Source organism: Eupeodes corollae, chromosome 2, assembly GCF_945859685.1.
Source record: "Eupeodes corollae chromosome 2, idEupCoro1.1, whole genome shotgun sequence".
Classification (NCBI taxonomy): Eukaryota; Metazoa; Arthropoda; class Insecta; order Diptera; family Syrphidae; genus Eupeodes; species Eupeodes corollae.
In genome coordinates this window covers 11,205,810-11,227,844 of record NC_079148.1, presented here as the reverse complement: position 1 = coordinate 11,227,844, position 22,035 = coordinate 11,205,810, and the positions used below count along the sequence as shown (strand labels likewise).

Below are 22,035 nucleotides of genomic sequence, written 5' to 3'. Positions count from 1 at the left end.
TTGAAAAATAAAACACAAAATTAAATTATGATACGTATATTTGTTTAAAACTGAAATTGTGGTTTTTTAATTAATTTTAGGATATTTTAACATTTATTTTAAAATATTCGTCAATTTGAGTTTAATATTGTAATATTCATAGGTTAAGAGCGAATTTACTAGCACCGTACTTAGTGCGAAAGCCAAGTACATGAGGATTACACTTTTGATGAATTGTGTATCCATGGGTATAGCTTGGAACCAGTATTCTTTTCCCATCTTGGCCTTGAATATACATTAGAAAGTCTTTTTTCAATTGAAAGGTGGTTAAATTTTAAGGGCCCATGCTGATTTTAAATTAAACACTCATTATTTAAAAAAATATTGTAATTTCTTTATATTATTATGATAATATTGGTATAGTTCAATTATGTATAGAACAATATATCAGCCAAATGTCCGCCAAGACCTAGGCGGCACACCTTCTTTCGATTGTCCAAATTTTCGATGACGCTGAGGTTCTATGCCGCTTATATACCGAATTATCTTATCCTTAAGCTCTTAATTTGTTTATGGATGACATTCACCTTTTGTTTTAAGAAACCGAAAAGAAAGAAGTCCAACTGTGTCAAATCATTTTATCTTGGTGGCAAGCATATGAGAAGTTCCTTACGATAGTCAACACCATTTACAGTAATTGACCGGCCACATTTTGGAAAGAAAATACGGCTCCATGCCGCTAGCCTATAAACAGCATCAAACAGTCACTCTTTATGGGTTCATAGGTTTTTCAATAATCACTCTTGGATTATCTGAAATCTGCTTATTGAGGATTCCACTGAGGTGAAAGTGTGCCTCATCACTGAAGATGATTTCCCACGAAAATTGTTCATCGACTGCCACCATTTCTTGCCGCCATTCTGATGCTTGAAATGGTCAAGAGGGTTTAGTTTTTCAGTCAATTGCACCTTGTAAGCGTGTAAATGCAAGTCTTATATAAATATATAAATTTGAAATGTTTGGGCCCGACTTCGAGTTGTTTGAGGGGCTGCTTTTCAACCATACTATCGCGAACAGCTGCAATATTTTCTGCAATAAGATTTGTACGAGCCCTGATGTTTTCACATCCTCTACAGACTGGGTTAGCTCAAATTTTTCCGATTGTAGTTTGGACGATTAAATAGACCAAAAAAAAACATGTGCACAATATGTATTTTGATTTGAACTCCCATTTTCTTAATAAGTGGAATAAATTTTGAGCGTTGGTCAATTGTACATTTTTCCGTGGGTCAAGTTAAATGTTTCTGAAATTTAGAACTGTCAAATGAAATTCTTCTTGGTTTCTACATTCGGGTAAGATATTAGCAGAACTAGTGTGTGCTGAAATTTTTGCTGTGTTCAAACTTTTTGCTGAGCTTGTCAACGTGCCCAAAACACTCTTGACTTGTTCTTTATAATCTGTCAGTTAAAGAAAGAGCTCCTAGGAGAACCGTTTGATAATACGAGAAAGCGAACCGAATCTCAGCGGTCTCAACAATTATTTCATTATCTTTAACTGGTCACTATGCTACTTCGAAAGTGAAGTTGACTCGAGTGCTAATATGATATGACATCAAAAGTTTAATTATAATATTAATTGAATTATAAATTATTTTTGGACCGTTTAATAGAAGAAGTTTTGAATGGTTCAAGGTCTGAAATCTACAAAATAAAAGCTGGTGTGCCTCAAGGCTCTATTTTGTCTCCAACATTCTTTCATATTTTTAGTAATAATCTCCTCTAATCCAATTAATTATTTTACTGGTGAGAATACTCTTTGCTTTTTATATTTGTTTTCAGGCTTACGTCCCTCTTCATCGGATGTGAAAGTGTCACTGCAAAATATAGCCAACTTAATCATGTGTGACGATCACATACGAGATGTCACCAACAATGCCGGAAGATGTTTGGGTTTTTGAAGACAAAGTAAGAATTTTGTCTCTCCTTGTGATCTCACTATAATCTATGAAACAAATATACGTCAAAGGCTTAAATAAATTTCCCATCTCTCAAGTAAATTACTTTAGCCTCTTGGAAAGTATTGAACGAAGAGCTTTAAAAATTTGTATGGATGTCAGTTTGTCTGTGTACTGACATCTACTTTCCAACTCTAGTCATTCTTTAGCGTTATCTTCGAAATCGTGAAAGAAATTACCTATTCAAGAAAACAAATAAAGAACCAACAACTTCAACCAAGTTTAAGAACTAAACCATTTTCCTTTTTTGTATGTGAACACATTCGGAAAAATCCATTAAAATCGTTAGAACCGTTTCCAGAAAATGTTCATTAAACTATTTCCTTGTTTGTTTTTTATTCCATAAGGATAAATTTGCAAAATTTTGGCTCAATCCCGTGACAAAATGTTTTCAAACTTATTTAAAAACGTCATATGTATTTTCAATAAATCAAGTAATCTTAAAAGTTGATATTGCAGTAAGTGAATATTTCTACAAATTTAAGGAAAGTTCTTTCTGTCATCATAAAAATACTTAAATATAAAAAAATATTAAAACTCGCGTTTCCATAAATCAAAAAGAAACAATATTGTTTGAACTAGAAAATGAAAATTTAAACCATATATATAATTTATCGTCTCTTTAACATTTTTAATCCCACTGCTTTCCAAGAAATTTTTCTTAACTTACTCGTAAGATGCCACATATGCATGAATATTTGTGTTTGTGATTCCGATTTTTTTTTTAATTTTTACCTAAGGAATATTTGCATCATTGTTTTTATTTTATTTTATTTGATTTTATTTTTAAAAATAAATACTTTTGTTTTATTTAAATATATATATAAAATACAAAATTAAATATAACCAACAAAAATCAATAACATTATGTAGCTTAATCTTATAAAATACAAAAAATTAAATTCAGTCCTTTAGAATTTTAAGGTGTTTCTGTTGTTGAAGGCGGTGCATTATATCCTTCAATTTTTAGTGAATCTCCAAAAAGTGGCTTGAAAAATAACATGAATTTAGCATAACGTCTTGCAGTATTCTGAAATTTAAAAAAAAATAAAGGCAAAAATTAAATCTTAACGTTTCTTGTCATAATTGAAGAAAAGTAAATTTAAAAAAGCTTCAGTTCTTCTTATGAAAGATTTTAAAATGAAAAAGAATTTTTAAATGATATCACTTCTTGTTAGAATTTAAAATTCAGCTATTTTATTATAATTACAAAATAACATTTGTGTTTTCTGTATGATTCAAAATAAATTTCGAAAACAGAAGAATCAGATACAACGAATTTTCATTCTCAGAAGATGAAAGCATTTTTACTCAAATGTATCCCAGGCACGAACCTATAAAAGCTTTGACTTGCACCAGAGCTTCCAAAACTACAACTATTTAAATACATTTTTGAAAACGTAAAACGTTAAAACTTTTCTAATTACATTCAATGTTTGTTATAAAATTAGCAATATTGTTCCACTTGAAATATTACGATCCGAATTTCAAAGCATCACTTTGGTATAAAGGTTTTGTTTTTGAAATTGAACAAAAATTAGAAAGCTTACGGAAACAAGCAAAACTTGTTCTCAAACTACAGTATAGAATCCTGAAGAAAATGTATGCCTGAGCTCGTTTGAAGTCGAAAAAATATAATTGTTTTTATGATTTTGTATGCTATTCTTTGTTTAATGAGTCTAAATTTGTATAACTTTTAATAGAACTGGAAATAAATAAATAATTTTTAGCAATTTGGCAAAGTTGAACCTATTTAAGTTAAGAACGCCAAAAGAACACCTAACTAACTTTAAAATATGACGGTATTTTAAACGATTATAAGTAAAAATTAACAACCCTTTGTTTGATCAAATTTCCAAACTAAATTAAAGCTTTAAAAACAAAAGTTTTGAAAAATAATATTTTTAATAAGACAAGAGTATAATAAAAAATGCAGTCAAATACAAGTAATTGGCCGCACTTTTAAAGAATTCCTATTTTTATCTCTAACAACCTTTTAAACAAACCTCGAATCCTAAGTGCTATAAGGAATTTTAAAAGTTGTATTTAAAATACCCATGAGTTGTTCTTGAAACCAGATTTAGATACACATTGTATTTAATAGTACACCCTAAAGGTAGCAATACTTTTTTTCATATAGTTCAATGATTTTGAAGAAAACGATAGACAATGTTGGGACGTCGAAAAATTGGTGTAAGGAATTTAATAAAATTATGTTTTCGAGATTTGGGAGATTTGTTTTAATAACTTTGGAAAAATGTTTTCTATAAAAAAAATTATATTTTAGAGTAGTTTTGTAACAATGTCATCCCACCATGATTTTTTTCTTTAGTAACTCCCAAGAATTTTAGATATATTTTAATAGATAGTACAATAATTTAACTACAAATAAAAACACATAAGCGACCCTCTACGTCCCTTAACTTTTATATAAAAGGATTCAAAGTTCATTATTTTGTCAACATAGGGTTTATTTATCCAAAGTTGTATCCCAAAAAATAAATAAATCGCAAAAATTCAACGTACTTTAAAAAAAAAAAATAACTTCAGAAGGTTTCAATAGCTGTTACTACATAAGACATCTAATTATGTGGAATGGAATGTTTTATACCCGCCATTTTTGAATGCAAAAATTAATGTAGCCATTCACTGATATTCATAATACAATCCCTTTTTTGTATTCTCAATATATTTTGTAGTGTTTTTGAAAAAAAATACACAAAAACCTATTTTTGACCTTACATTTTAAGGTTAGGAGCATCTTTAAAGCTAAAATATTTTGTAAATAAGAAAATAGAGCATTATTCGTACTTTCTTACGGCCACGATTAATTCAAAAAAAATTTGTCTATATTGATAACAAATTGTACGTATACGAATATGTCAGATTTGTCGTTCAAGAAATCTAAATCCTTGCAATAAAAAGGGATGTAAAGAAGATATTAAAACGTAAAAATTCAAATTTAGATAATGTAATTTTTAGGCAGTGTCCTAAGTTCCACTCTCAATCAACGCATATGTTCAGCTTTGCAAGAATTTCTTGAATTTGTTTATATAATTAACATGTAATTTGGTCTTAAGATTTAAATATAAAATTAAAGGGGAAACAAAGATTTGGGTTATGTATTCTACATTCTTGAAGTGTAGTTGAAAAAAGAATCTCTATACTTGACAATACGTACGAGGACTTGGATTTCTTCGATCATTACTGCAGAATTGTTTGCATATGTTATTAACATATCAATAAAACATCCAAAGAAATGAATATGTTAAAGTTTTGGTTTCAGTTATATCACCAATCATTTTGAACACTCTTTATGGTGTATTGTCCACAGGACTTTAACTGGTTAAAGGGGTACCTGTCCAAATATAAGAGATCTACTATTGCTTTGTATGATTTAGTCCAATAATAATGTGTATGTGTAATGCAAGAAAAAAATGTTAAAGCAAACATTTAAAAAATTATATTCTATTTCAGGTACCGTAATCAAAATTAAATAATGCCTATAAACTAGCAACATATAAAAAACTTCATGAAAAAGAGCATTGCAAGCAATGAATAAATTGTCATTTCCCATAAACACATTGGTAAATTAAATATTGCTCCTAACTTAAGGGAATTGAAAATGACGTTTCTAACCTCACACACAATATTTTTGAGTTCTTAAAAATATGTGCTTTGTAATCAAAATTATCATGACGGAAAACTTTGTTTTCTTAAATTTTGCTTACTCAACATTTCCTACACATGGCTTGTTCCAAAAATAACAAAGAATACTTTACCATTATGAAGTTTGATGCAACTTTTGACACACTCGTCAATGTTGTAAACGACTGTGAGAAAAGTCGATCAGGAATGTCCAATGAAACTCTTTCTCTATTGAATTCGGGAACATCGTCATCCTTCTTATTAACTTCTATAGCCCTTCCACTTCTAACTGTTTCCGTTTTCTGAAAAGGTTTTTATAAAAATAAATGTCAAAAATTGTTGTTTTCCTATTTTGTTTCTTAAACAAAGAAAAAAAGAAACTTTTTCAAATGCAAAACTCTGGGCAGGAAATACAAAAGCTTGATAACCTCATAATTTTAAATTTCGAAATAAAAAGAAAGAGTTATTATTTTTTTTTTTAAATTTGAATCCTTTTCGTTTATTAAAACTATTAGATAAATGTTTTAGCATAAAATTAGCCAACAAAATGATTTTTTGATTTAATTATGTTTTTACAATGAAAATGTAATGTGTGTATGTTGAATGTTGTATTTTTGATATTAACTTTCCACCATTAGTTTTTACAAAATTTCACATGGGGATATGTGGATTTGGATTTGGATTATTCTTAAGCTAGGAAAACAATCATCATTTATATGTTTCTAGGAGTCTTTTTGTAGTCTTCTTAAAAATTTACAATGTGTTTTCTTTTTCATTTTTAAATTAACAAAACAAAAATTAAAACATAAAACAAAGCAAACACAAAAAATAATAAATTCAATACATAAGCATAATAATTATAGTACACATAATTATAAACAATCTACTAACAAAAAGTAAATTTAGGTACAAAATCGAAATTCTATATAAAATATTTATATAATTATCATACACAACCACGAGGGTATATAATTTATAACCGCGTTTTTAAATTTTTAAATTAATTCCCTTTTTCTTTTTTTTTGTCTAATAGTTATCTTCTTCGGAGTCTGGGACGACTTCCGTCGTTGATCCTGATGATCCTTGGAGGATAGGTCCGGAGAAACCTAAGATTTTCGTAACGATATTACCAAGACCGGCTTGGGCGTTTCCATTTCCTGATGAACCGCCACTGAAGGCGGTGAATGTGGTAAGGACTCCGGTTGTAAGGTCATTGGCTAGATTGCCAACAGCTCGGATTTTGGGTGAGACAACAGCTGAGACGAGGGTTTGGAAATCACGAATTGGTACTGGGGATTGAATGTTGTATTCCCTGTTCTTTTCTACGTTGGTCTTATCGAGTTGGTCGAGTAATCGGGTCTTGGTGTCCAAAAGACTGTCGATTTTCTATAGAGAAGATAAAGAGAAAGTATGTTGAAGTAGGAAATAGAAATAGAAGGAAAAATAATTCAAGCCAACTTACGCCAAAGACAAATCCAAGAACAGCGTTTTTAGCCTCAAAAGCAGCGTCTGGTACTTTTCTCTTATTTCTATCAACATCACTAAGGTCTCCTTCCTGGAAATTTGTATTAAGAATTTTTTGTTTTTTATTTCGGATCAAAATATGAAGTGAAAAAGTGCGAACAGTGAGACAGTGTGCGTGCAGTAAAACAATAGAAGAAAAAACTGAGAAGGTGACTATTTTTTTGCTGTTTCAAGTTTTTACGGACATGTATATAATATGTCAACAAAATATTTCCCGAGTTCTTTGATATTTTTTGTGAAAGCACGAAAAATAATGACTTATTTATAAAAATTAAAATATACTAACTGATCTATTTTCTTATATAATTTAAATTTTTTAAATATTATTAACTATCTCACTATTCGTCCTTTCTATTTGATTTTGTCCAATAATTCATTGAATTGTTTAATGAATGTTAATATTATATGCACTAATTTTTATTTTTCATCATTAGCGTGAAGTGTTCAAATGATATCATAGATTCAGTGCCATTTTTAGAATTTATAAAAACAAGTTTGAGTCCGGCATAAAATGCAGTTTTTCCATTTAAGGATATTAAGGCCACTAAATTAATTTAGATTTTCAAAAAAATGAACACAGAATTACGGTTTAAAATGATATTGGTCACATTTTTGTGAACTTAAGGCTTCTTTAACAAATTGAACAATATTTTATTTGAAGCGACATTTACATCAAAAGGGGTCCAATTGGTAGAAATCAATACAAATTTTTTTTTATGGCGGTTAGAATATTTTTGCGTTTAGTACTCGAAATATTTAGAATAAGAAAAAAGAGAAATGTTTTTTAAAATATATTTTAAAATGTTAAATAAGTTTCTTGTTGTGGTTTTGGGAAAAATAACGATTTTTATAACGGCAGAAACATTACAATCAAGGAAAAGACAGACATTGTTTTAAAAGGCTAAAATTAAAAAAAACTCTACTGAAAACTACTTGTGTGATTTTTCTTTAATACTTTTAAAAATCATCTTTTTTTGTAACCCTGTGAAATTATTTTTAATACTTTATTAACAAACAAAATTCATAAAATTTGAGTTTAACTGTGAATTTTTGAAAACATTTAATTACGTATTGAAAATTATACATCTAACAAACAATAAGCCATTATTTTATTAAATGATATGATCTTTTTGACTTTACTTTTATAAAAAATAAATTATAACCATTTTTGTAAATGGTAAACATTATTATATTCATTTTTAAAGTTATGATATCAATCTTTGTCTTTTGAACGAGTTTTATCTAGTTGAACATCCCAAAACAAAATTGTTTTGTAGGGAATTTTTAAACGCTTTTTATAAGATCTGTATGTCAATAAGTTTAAAAAACGATTTTACTTAATTTTTAAGTATTATCAAATAAAGTATTTGACTTAAGTGTTTTTGATTGTTTTGGTTAGATTAAAATTGTTTTATCTTTGATACTGGCTTGTTGTACATTTAAATTACATACTTTTGGAAACACATAATTTTAAATTTAAGCCTTTTCAAAAATAGCCTAAGATTTACATTACAATTTATTTGACATACGATGTCCTAAAATAAAAAGACTGTATCACTTGATCCCTCATAGAAGTCTATTTAGAATCTTTATGAAGGTTTAAGAATGTGCAAAATAATTTTACCTCAAAAACTTAAATTCTATTTATTTCTCCAAAAAAACTTTACTTATTTTTTAGATTGTAAGAGTGTTTTTTTTTTAATTCATTTTGTATCAATCAATTTTTAGTTCTTGAGAAAAATAAAAACCAAAATAAAATTAGCCAAGATAAGAAAAAAAAAATAAAACCATTTCAAAAGAATTAATCTTACCATTTTCTAGTTTTTTCGAAATTTCAATTTTTGACCAAAAATTTTTTTGAGACTATTTCTATTTTTGGTCCTAAAAAAATAAACACCCAACACAATTTAGTTTAAAAAAATTAATTTTCAAGTTTGAACTTAATTGCCCCAACCTTTAAGCCTGCAGAAGTGAGGACCAGACATTTCTTAGACTTTCCTTAACATCGTTAGATTTAATGAAATTCTCGACTTCAATATTTTTAACGAATGCAATACTGAAAATATAGTTCGTATGTGTCCTTGCAATTAACTATCAATGCACGTTGATTTTTATTTCCTGAATATTAATAAGACAAATAAAGATAGAGGTTTTAAACATTCACACTTAACATTCGCATAGTACGGTTAAAAAATGAATCGCAACACTTGATAGTACAACAAAATTAGGGTTAAAAGATATACTCAGGATTATTTTTAATCAGAAGCAAAATATTTGTAAATTATTTAAATTTCTTTCATCAAATCAAGAAAAAGTAAGGATCGGTTATGTGAAAAATCCTTGGAAATATTTTGAAAAACGCATTTTAGAGTCAATTACCTAAGAATTTTCCCATTTTTAAGCGAACAAATCTAGTTCCGAGAAACAAAGCTTATACAAACTTATTTTAGCTTTCTGAGAGACCCTTAAGTAATTTAAATAAATAAACGATTCACTTAAAGAAATGATATTAAAATTACATAAACCAGGTATAAGAAAGGAAGGTTTATTTCAAATGTGTACATTTTGACTTTTCTGATGTATGACATAAGCTTCAAACAGTTTTTGATAAATATTGCTAGATTTTTTAATTTTCTTAGTGGAAGGACATGAAATACGAGAATGCACAAAATGACTACTATTAAAAATTTTAAGCTATTTGGTCCCCAAATCATTCTCACTTTGATAAATTTTAAATGGAATCTATGCTAATATAATACATCTGAAGAATGTTTTTGATGCGTTTGAATGAAGTTTCTGGAGATCATAAATGTGAATGTCTATCGAAATCTTAATCCACATTGTTAAAAAATCTATTATTTTTCTTGTTTTATTTATCAACATTTTCGAAGATTAGAATACGAAAAAAGTGCTGAATAAAAGACTGTGAGTACTTATGTTGCACATGTCTTTTACATCCTTCAACCAAAAGCTTCGTTTGTTTGTTTGTATGTTTGATGGCGCTAATCTTTGGAACTACAGGTCTGATTTTAAAAATTATTTCAGTGTAAGATAGCCCATTTATTGAAGAGAATTTATACATACAAATATATAAATCACGCCAGAAAAAAAAAAGTTTTTTCTGATTTGAGAGCTTTAAGTGCGTTAGCTGCTGAAACGGTTGAAAGTTTGCTAAAGGATTGTATGACAGAAATGTTCCCCTTTAATATTTTCCATATCTGTTTAAGTTGGCTCACTATAAACTTTTTTTTTTAACCAAACTTGTTTTAAAATAAAACTTGTCGGGCGTTAATAATTTAGTAATTTTCTTTGCAAATACAAACATCTGAAGATATCTTAAAGGGAATCGTTAGAAAATATCAAACAAATTTCGATATAAACTTAATTTTCCACAAGTGAAAAGAAACAGAAAAACTGAAAGAAATCTGGAGATCATAATGTGAAACACATTGTTTTGAACCACTTCTTACAATACCTGAATTCACCCTCTTACATTATAAAAATAAATATTATTTGCATTTATAAGACGTTTTACCAATTTTTTTTCTATTTTTTTTATTTAACATACTCACATAAAATTTTCGCAGATATGTAAATCTAAGTAAGTGATTTTTATGAAGGTCACTTTTGTAACAAATGAGATTTGAACATTCATTCATCCAGATTTGAATAATATTTTGTTTTACATATTGACATTGAGAACAATTACTATCGATTTCTGTCAAATTTGACAACTTTTCTCTAAGACTAAATAAATGTCTGATTGAGGAATTGGCCGCTGACTTCAAGAACATCCCCTAAACTAAGTTCTGAACTTTCAAAAGTTTATACAAAAAACACAAGAGATTAAAAAAAATAAATTAAAAATAAATTATTTACAAAAATAAAAAACCAAAATGATTTAACACGTGTAAATTCAAAAAAAAAAACATCAGTTAAATGGGAATGTTAACATATGGTCACATAACCCAAGTCTCTGTATACGATTATATTATAGGACCCATGACCTCGAAGATCATTTGGTTTACATAATAAACCGGCTATTAGCATGCAAATGTGCCAACAACATTATTAATAACTTTTTTTGACTAAATACTTCAAACTAACTCTTAAGATATATTTGACACAAATATGACTCAAATCACTTTCAACATAAAAATAAAATTCAACAAGGTTTGTTTTTGAATTTAAAAACAACGAAAACAAATATTACCAATATTTTATTCGTCTAACTATCAACTCAAACATATCTTTGAAATTATTTTATTGCTATTGTTTAAAAGTCTTTATCAAGGCCCACCCCATTTATGGTCTAAGCAATGTTCTTGAAATAAAAAATCAATAAATTAAATCAAAAATAACTAAAACTAAAAACAAAACAAAAATAAACGACAAACCACCATGAAGAGATATACTGCTTTGCATATTTATCACGTTATCACCATCAAACCTTCTCATCGCAGACTTTACGCGTTGGATTGTGTAATAAATTAAATCGATTAAACTGCGCGCCATCGCCACCGTACCGTCAATCTGACATAATAATTTTATTCAACATTAAACAAACCAAAAAATAATCTAAGCCACCGCATTTAAACAAAAATAATAATTAAGACTCTCAACACTTCAAGGTCATTTGGTGTTCGTCAAGACAATCCACTATTGGACATTTTTATGTGAGTAAGTCCAAATATTAAGGCCAACATACCATTTCTTAGTCACCTCCAAGCTATTTGCTTGATAATATAATTAATTAAGACTCAATAAACCACAAAAGATATGAAATACCAAAAATACAAAAATACGCGCTACAATAGATGTTAAGTAAAATTGGTTATAAAATTCCCCAAAAGCGGTTCATACCTTAAGTCTGAACGTCTGTTTTATTTTTTGGTATTTTTTTTTCTTTTTTTAAGCTTTTCACAACCTCGAAGGTGTTATGCATTAAGAGTGGCCATAGGTATGATTTTGTTGTTAAATATCTTTCTCGCAGCTCAAAAAAACTGGTTGCAACATTGATCACGAAATTTATTTACACAAAAGATATTCGAGACTTAAACAAAACAACAACAAAAAAAACACAATACGTCTCGTATAAAGTAGTTATATGCGCGAAAAACTACTTTCGCCTGGAAAGGCTTCCCGACCAAAACCACCAGCAGGTTAAAATTCAGCTAAAACCTTCCCCTGCCTCAGAGCTTTGCATGGATATACGATTTTCCATTATTGCGCAATGGAAAAGCGGAAAATCTCTTCATCAAAATAAAATGCATATACACAAAAGAAAACCAAAAAAAAAAACATATAATTTACCTGTGAGTCAATAGGGTTCAAGTCGTTGGATTTTGGTCCCTCTAGAGATGTTGTGGCAGCAGCTGATACCGAAGCAGCAGCTTGCCTCTTCGCCCTGGTGCTGGGCAGGGCTGTTGTTTGATCGCAGATAAGGGCAGCCATCAGGATAACCAGGACACAAATACTACTTCTCGGATGCATGTTTATAGAGTTTCTGATATGTAGTGTTTATCTGCAAGGAGAAATGATGAGATGAATTTTTTTTAAGCCGCCTTCAAATGTCTCGAAAGTCTTTGTAAATAAAAAAAAAAACCAACCGTAGTCTTGCGTCGGGTTTTAAAAAATTGATCAAGTAACTACACCGAATGTAAGAAACAAAAAACAAGGAGCTCAGCGATACAAACGCGTTAACAACCTCCAACCAAATGATTATAAACTACAGTGTTGGGTACGATTTAGGGGGTACCTACCTACATGCCGCACTTAAAGTGTTCGCTGCTCGGTCTCGGTCTCAAGCTCTCAAGTGTGGCTCCAACGCACCAACAACAACAAAATTCAAGCGTCAGCAGCCAAACTTGATGCAGCCAAAAGTTATATTGTGGCTTAACCAATACCATACCTTCACTTCACTCCACTCCACTCCACTTCACGCCACTCATCGACTTATTCGAGGTGAGGAAGGCCGTTTGACGAACAACGGTAAGGTAAGCGTAGCAGCTTTTTTTCTTGTGTCTTTAAGGTAAGGTAAGATTTTATGTAGTTTTGTGGGGAATTTGCGGTTATGAGGCCTAAGAAAACCGAACATCTCAAAGAATGTTGTGCCAAAAAAAGCTCAAGTTGCAACTTTTGCATCATAAAAATTCGACTCGCTTTTTTCTCTCCCACTCTCTTTCTCTCTCTCGGCTTTAGCCCCCTCTATCTAATTTTTGGTATCTTTTAGAGAATGTAGATTGAAGTTTGGATTTGGGTTCAATTGTCTGAACTGCAATTGTAATTTAAGCAACTTTGGCTATATACAGAGGTACAGCGGGTAATAACCAAGGTGGTCTTATGGAGGTTTTAAAGGCGTTTAACTTTTTGGTACATATACGTTAGCGACCTGTTGAAGAATTAAGCCTTATAGATACATTTGGTTCACCATAGATACCTTAAGAAGTATAATTAAATGTGTGGTTTGAAACTTGAAATAAGAAGTAAATAGGTACGAGTACATTTTTTTAGGTTGATTTCAAACTTCTTTGAGCTTGGATTTATTAGACAAACAACAACAACACACAAAATTTAGTCCGACATGCACAATTATACATCATTTAACAGTTAATTAAGTACAGACAATATAAGTTTTTGCTCAATAGAAATAGAAAAAAAAGATCAGACTGTCACTGTAATTATTATGAATTAATTTTATTCGTAACAAATTTGTTGTTGTAATTTTGGTTAAGATCCGACTTTGAAATAAACATAAAATGTGTTTTTGAAACTCTAAAGAATCATTTAAACACTCTTATGAATAGTTATTTTAGATTTTCAAGTGATTGTAGGTCTATAGCCTTGAACTGCTGGAGGAATTTGAAAAATAAAAAACTATTTTAAAATTGAAATCTAAAATAATGTGTAAACATTTGTTTTTGGGGTTTTTGTTTGTTTAGATGATAAAACGGTTTGTTAACCAAATGTAGATGATGATGGGTACTTTTGATAGTAACGCCATGTTTTTTTTCTATAACGGATTGTTGAAGATTGAAGGTGAAGGCATAACTATTTTAATTGTTCTGAATTATTTATTTCAGACACCTTGTTAAGCAATTTAAAAATAGAAAATAGAGCAGTAGAAAGAAAACTTCAAAGTTGAATCCAAATTTAAAAATAATGCTAATTCTTAAGTTTGGAATACAAAGGAATTTAGAACAAGAAGACTAGTTTAAAAGAATTAGTTCATTAAGTTTGAGCAAGGTTATCATCAACAAATTTTTAACAGTTTTATCAGCAGTTTAACAATTTCTTTTGTGGGAAGATAGAATTCTTTCAAATTGTGCAAACAAAAATGTTAGGATTTTAACGAATTTTTGAACAAATAGTTACAAAACAGATGAAGATCTTTAAAATACGAGTGGTTTATCATTTTCAAAAGGAAAGTAGAAAGTTATTGTAATCGGTCCGGATTGTGTAATTTTAAATTTTGTCAACTCGTATATTCTAGAAAAAAAATTATGATACCTCAAAAAAAAATGTACGCAACGTTTTTGACATCTGGTAAAATTTTAGGAAAAATTGAAGTAACAGTAAAAGAAAACATTGAATATTATACTTTTTTTTAACATTTGGTGAATTTTTTAGAAAAAACGATAATCAGTTTTTTTTAATAAAAAATAAGAACCACAAAATTGGAAAAAAAACTGAATGTCAAGAACAAAATAATTTAGTTGTTAACGCAGGATAATTTACTAAGAAACTTAAAAAAAAATGCTGCTAAAACTGTTACAATAATTTACTAAGAAACTTAAAAAAAAATGCTGCTAAAACTGTTACAAATTTGGTTCAGACTAAAATGTTGGTAAAATAAACAGAAACTTATGTTTTCATATGCATTGTTGAATTAATTCTTTTAGACGCCATTATTTTTAACATTTCATAGGAAGTTAGTGTAATCGGTCTGATTTGTCGAGTTGAAAATGTTGATATATCTCAACGTTTCAAGGACGCTAGAGTCTAAGTAAAAGATTTTTAGAGAGTTTCCTGTGCGTGGCTGTTTACGTATTTCATACTCCCAAAACTTTTTTCTTCGTTCATATCTCAAGAAACAGTGGAGATATCGCCTTCAAATAAAATTTGTTATACAGATAATAATGCAGAAAGGACTCTTCAAGCAATTGAACATTTTGGTTAACCGAAAATATCTCACGAACCAGCAGTGCTGGCGACTTGAATTAAATAAAGTTTTTAACATCTGTAAAATTTTTAGAAAAATCGAGGTGAGAGTTTTTTTTACAAAAAATAAAATAATTACTTAAAAATGGTTAAAAATGAATTGCTACTCACATATCTTTTAGGAAAATTAAGGATATTGGCTTCGAACTAATTTTATCTTATAGAAAATATTTTATTCGACATTCGACAAGAAATTTGTCTCATAAAAACTAAAATCTACAAAAAATAGTACCTACGCAAAATTTTTAAAAATTGATGTTCCATACTCAATATCTCGTGAATAAATGAAGGTATTGACTTTAAAATGATTTCTTTTTAACATCCCATAGGACTTTTGTAATGGGTCCGATTTGTCAAATTGAAAATTTTGACATTTCTCGACGTTTCAAGGTCCCTAGAGTCGAAATAAAAGATTTTTAGAAAGATGCCTGTACGTGCGTGTGTACGTACGTTCGTGAAGTTTTTTGTTTATCGTCTATAGCTCAAGAACCAGAAAAGATATCGTTTTCAAATAAATTTTGTTATACAGATAATAAAGCAGAAAGATTCAGAAAGGGATCTCAAGAAAATTGCGTTTGTGGTTTTTTTACCATAGCAGTTTGAAAAAAGGTGAAAATTTTGGTTAATATTTTACGAACCAAAAGCGCTAGAGAATTGAATTAAATTTTATATAATATATTGTAACGTGATATCCAAGAAATATATTTTTTGAAAAAAATCCATTTAACAGTTTTTTTATAAATAAAAAAAAAAAAACTGAAAAAAAATGTACACCTCCAAAATTTTACGACTGAAATATGATTTCATCTCCAAAATTTTACGACTGAAATATGATTTCATCTCCAAAACAATTTTGTGCAACTAAGAATAAAGTTTTTGACATCTGATAAAATTTTGAGGAAAATCAAATTGACAGTTTTTTTATAAAAAATAAAAATCTAAAAAAAACATTACTCAAAGTTGGTAAAAATTTAATATCGATTCAAATATCTTTTCAAAAACTTGAAATTTAGGCTTCAAACTTATTTTATTTTATAAAAAAATGTTGTTTTAAACATTCTGAAAAATGTTGAGAAAAATCGAATCAACAGTTTTTTTACAAAAAATAAAAACCTAAAAAAATTTATAAAAGTTGGTAAAAATTGAATTTCGACTCAAATATCTTTTCAAAAATTTAAAATATTGGCTTCAGACTTATTTTATTTCACAGAAAATATTGTTTTCGATATTCAGTAGTTTTTATATAAAAATCCAACAGTCCGTTTTTTCATAAAAAATAATCTACAAAAAATAGTACGCAAATTTCGTAAAAATTGAAACGAGTACATATAGACAAACTTTTAAGCACAACAGATCGACAGACGGGATGAGAAGTTATCAGTGTGGGTCGCATCCCAGCCTCTTTTTTGTGCTAAATTTTCTTGAAGAAATCCGTATTTGTTTAAATTGGTGCGGATAGATTTTTGCGCCCCGTAGCAGCCATTTTGTTTCGGTGACACTTGTCAAATCTTGTGTTTATTATTCGGTTCTCTATGCCAAATCATTATGGCAAGTTACACGATTAAAAAACACGTTCAAATGATAAAAAAGAGTGTTTGTTAACGCAAACGTAGCGTTAGACGTGGTGGGCCTTCACAGTCGACTCTTCAACGTTTGGTGGTCAATTTGAGACGATCAGTTCATTAAACAATCAGCCAACGCCCGTAAAGGCGAACAGGCAGGCCATCGCTCAAATTCAGCCGGATCTATGCGGAAGAATCATTGAAATTTGGACCACTCGGATCTGTGCCACCGTAAGAAGTCGAGGCGGGCATTTGAATGATATTATATTTCACACTTAATGGCATACATACACCTTTCAAATAGTATATAATATTGTTAATACCTCACTTATGGTTTGTTGAAAAACCTTATATAAAAAATACAAATTTCTCAAGAGCTGCTACTAAAATTGGTAAAAATTGGTTTCCGACTTAAAATTTCGTTGACAAGAAATATATTCTGAAAATAATTCTATTATATTTAAAATATTCTTGGTGTTTTAAGGTAATTTTGTAAATAAATTCAACTAGACAAAAAAAAACTGCTAAGAAATGGTTCCGTATCAAGTCCTAGGAGAACAAAGAAAGATCTTGCCTTCAATTATGCCACGCAAAATATTGTTATGAATATTTTGACAAAAAATAATAATTAAGCAAACTTTTGCACCGTGAAAATAGAAAAGAACTTCTTTTCGATAATAAGTTGGTTTTTTCTCCTGTAGATCATTTGAAGGATGTTCAAATGGTAGACATGTGCATTCAAGAGGACACAAGCGTACACAGGTTTTTCTGAAAACCAACCTCTGTCTATCAACTCCTACTCTCACCTCCCCGTGATGAACATCGGGTGCCTAGTACCTCAACTGGAGATTGGGTTCCAACCCCAGTGGAAAGTTGTTGGGGGCAGTGAACGAGAGAGGTGGGGAGAGGTGTTTCCATTAAGGCACCTCTCCTTATCCAGACGGCAGGGGAGGAATTCCCGAGATGGAATCAACGGTGGCGTCTACAGTTCCAGTAAGGTTGAACTATACTTAGTGAACACCTTATAGGGCTTCTTAGACTTATTCGGAGCCCGTGCGTATAAGGAGCGGTTTTATCCTGCTCCCCATCCTTGGAGTTATACTTAGAATCCAGGCTTCCAGGTTGGGGGTTGTGCCGTCATAAGCGGAGGCCCTAGAACGATATAAAGCAGATATCACCGCCATCCAGGAAATACGATGGGACGGGGCGGGCAAAAAGAGGATGAAAAACTGCGATATTTACTATGCTGACTACTACTACGAAAACCAACAGTGCTTATTTGGATTCGGCTTCTTCATTGGAGCCAGACTTAGGCAAAAAGTCTTGAGCTATAGGTGCATCAATGAGCGCCTCATGACCATACGCATCAAGGCTAAATTCGGCAACATTAGCCTGATATGCGTGCACGCCCCTACAGAAGAGAAAGACTACAACAACAAAGATATGTTCTTCGAGCTCCTAGACAAAACATATGAGCAGTGCCCTAGCTACGATATTAAAATAGTCCTGGGCGATTTTAATACCAAGCTAGGAAGGGAAGAAATCTTTGGTGGAATAATCGGGAAGAACAGCCGACATGGCAAGACTTCCGACAACGGATTCAGGCTTACAGATTTTGCTTTGGGGCGAAACTCCAGTACGCGTCATCCACAAAGGAACTCGGACTTCTCCAGATCAATCAACCGTCAACCAGATTGACCATATTGCGATCGACGCCAGTCACACTTCCAGCATCATGGATGTACGAACTTTCCGAGGAGCTAACATCGACTTGGACCACTAACTCGTTGTAGCCAAGGTAGCACTTCGGATTTCCAGACCGAAGGTAAAACAGGGAGGTGCTGGGAGAAGGTACAACGTCAAACGGCTACAATCGCCAGAGATTGCCAAATCCTTTTCCGTTCGAGTTACCAGTAACCTCTGTCGAAGTTTTTTGCCGCAATGTATCGAAAACCAGTGGCAACATTGCCAAGATGCAATCAGAGAAGCCGCCTCTGATGTGCTGGATTTACAACAGCCATCAACAAGGAACCCCTGGTTTGATGAGGATTGTCGGAAAGCAAATGCAGCCAAACAACAGGCACGCAAAGCGGCGCTGCATAAAACGACGAGAGCTGCTCGTGAGCTCTATGAGCAGAAGAGGCGAGAGGAACGCCGACTTCTCAGAAGGAAAAAGAGAGGGCATGAGAAGCGTGCGGTCGAAGATGTTGAGAGGTTTAAAAGCATTAATGAAGTTTGAAAGTTTTATGAACAGGGAAAACGAAATTCACAGGTACATAAAACTAGAACCGAAGGCTGCAAAGACAAAAGTGGAAACATCATAGTGAACCGCAGTCAATGCTGAGGATATGGAAGGACCACTTCTGCAGACTGTACGGCGACGAAGAACTGAATTCCGCTGTCAGGCAGGATGATCCATTCAATATAGACGACGAAAGCCAACAATCCCGTCCTCCCGACTTAGACGAAGTAAAGATTTCCATATCTAAGTTGAAGTCTTATAAAGCCGCTGGAGCAGATGGCTTGAATGCCGAGCTCTTTAAAGCAGCTGGAGATAAGTTGGTTAGGAGCATGCACCAACTTATCTGTAAGATATGGTCGGAAGAAAACATGCCCGATGAATGGAACCTCAGTATTGTTTGCCCGATCCTGAAAAAAGGAGACCCTCTAAACTGCACCAACTATAGAGGAATAAGTCTACTTAACATCGCCTATAAAATCTTCTCTGCCGTAATATGTGAACGTCTAAAGCCCATCGTCAACAACCTGGTAGGTCCTTACGAGTTTGGTTAGATATTCACATTACGGCACATATAATAGAAAAAACCCAAGAACACCAAATCGACACCCATTATCGTTCCATCGATTTCAAGGCCGCAAATGACAGCATCTACAGGGACGAGCTGTATAGAGCCATGTCTAGTTTTGGCATCGCTGCCAAACTCGTCCGTTTGTGAATGGAGAATTCACGCTGCTGCATAAAGGTTGGAAACAACTTAACAGAACCTATCGATGTCAAAAAGGTGATGCGCTGTCATGCGATTTTTTTAACATCGTGCTTGAAAGAATAGTGCAAAGCTCACACGTCAAAACTAGAGGCACTATCTTTCAAAAGTCTGTCCAATTACTAGCATATGCTGCTGACATGACATACAACACCGTCGTCTTGGTTAAAACGTCACCATCGACAGACGTAACTTTGAGGTAGTCAAGGACGTAAACTTAGCAGGAAGGGTAAAAGTCCAACGACTAAGATGTCTGATTCACGTAGAACACATGGAAATCAATGCTCCGGATCGGATAGTCTTCGAATCCGCACCCACAGGACAGCGCAGTAGAGGAAGACTGCGGATCAGGTGGCGCGCACAAGTGGAAAGTGACCTCACCCAACTTGGAGCGTGAAACTGGAGACATCCAGCTAGTGACCGAGCTAGATGGAAAAATTTGTTGGGTTCACCTGGAGAAATGCAAAAATATATTTTGTATATTAAAAGAAGCCAAGCTAAGACCCAATAAACATATTTATAAAAACTATGGGGCGCTTTCAAGAAAATTTGGCTAGCCTGCTTCAAGCCCTAATTTCCATGTTTGGACTCAATTGACATAATGATTTTGGCTATAGGGTGAGGACAGACGGAAGAAATTGGCGGAAAATTATTTTTATTTATCTTCTATTGAAATGTCATGTTTGGATAAAATGTCAAATCCCAAGTGAAAAAAGACTGGTAAGGGAAAACACGCCATTGTAACCCGTACAGAATTTGCGAATAGTATTTTTTTCGATGCAATACAAAAATTGGAGTTTAAGCTCTGTTTTAAAAAAATGTTACCCAAAATTATAAATTTGAAACTATTACATTATTTTTGTGCCTAAGATATCTTTGTCGAAAATTTTTATTTACCAATATTAAGAACTCATACTGAGGTTTTTATTTTTCTTTAAGTATCGATTGGATTTCTTTAATTTTACCAAACATCAAAAATGTCTTTCTTCGTAATAAAATTAGTTGAACTGCAATTAAAGTCGATAGTATTAAAGGTAATCAACCAGACTTTTTATTTTATATTGGTTTTATAAAAACAAAAAGGACGAAAAGCCCTTTCTGCACATTTTGATTTTGAGTACCTTAAAACTTTAAAAGTTTCACTTGAAGCAAATTCTATTGATAATAATAAAATCCAATTGAAATCAAATTTCATCGATGAAGACGTATTAGGTAATATTTGAGCTTAATAGTACCCGTGGCATGATGGTTATTGGGATGGACTGTCATGCCAAAGGTCTTGGATTCAATTCCTGCTTGTTCAATTTAAAGTTTTTTTTAAGGGTACTAGTCCTTGCGAGGAATTGGCAAATTCTCCAAGAAAAGTTCTTGTCATGAAAAGTACTTTCTTAAATTAGCCGTTTGGATTCGGTTTCAAACTGCAGGTCCCCTCCATACTGGACAATAGTACTCGTACCCAGGTATGAGACTTGTTAGTCACTATGTCCTAGTTCTCAACGGACTGTTGTGCCACCTAATTTATTTACTTTCATGTCACTCACATTCAAAAAGATTTCTTTCTTTTGCATCCTTAAATATTGTATCTATTTCTTAAACTATACAAGTGCCTTCATTCCTGTCTAAATGTTTTCCACGCACAATCGATCTCACGACTTGTTGCACAACCAGCCTTATTTATTTGTTCTATAGCTAAATTATTTCCACGTCACGTAAGCTGTTAGCTCCTCTATAACCCTTCTCTTTTCATAGCAGAAATATCGATAACATTCTAATTTTCTGATACCATCTACTAAAGCACAATTTTCAAACAATCTCCTTTTCCAAATGATATAAATGAATAAGAAAGGCGCCTAACTCACCTCTCTTTGTTTAAACTTTAACCTTTTTGAATAGCTTCTTCAATTATTGTGATGCAACGCATACAATTTTAAATTCTTGTTTCCATATGTTTACACCACACCATTTTTATGACTTTCTCATGTTTATGGTCCTCAATTAGTCACTAATATGCAATAAAGTCTCGTCACTTTTACGTTCCCCAAGCTAATGAACAAATTAAATAATATCCAGCCAGAAGCCCTT

At 31.5% G+C, this 22,035-nt stretch overlaps 1 protein-coding gene across 3 annotated transcripts in view; it reads right to left on the bottom strand.

Moving 5' to 3' along the window:
* Positions 1 to 6,113: 6,113 nt before the first annotated feature.
* LOC129948010 (uncharacterized) overlaps positions 6,114 to 22,035 on the bottom strand; it is a 34,043-nt gene continuing 18,121 nt past the window's right edge. Inside the window, exons 1-4 of one of the 3 annotated variants that reach the window (XM_056058812.1) lie at positions 12,929 to 13,062; positions 12,480 to 12,690; positions 7,105 to 7,197; positions 6,114 to 7,028 (exon numbers count right to left, since the gene is read on the bottom strand). In XM_056058812.1, coding sequence (XP_055914787.1) covers positions 6,669 to 7,028; positions 7,105 to 7,197; positions 12,480 to 12,659 — 633 coding nt within the window. In that variant the 5' untranslated portion in view covers positions 12,660 to 12,690; positions 12,929 to 13,062 and the 3' untranslated portion in view covers positions 6,114 to 6,668. The other 2 variants (XM_056058810.1, XM_056058811.1) reach the window with 2 other exon arrangements.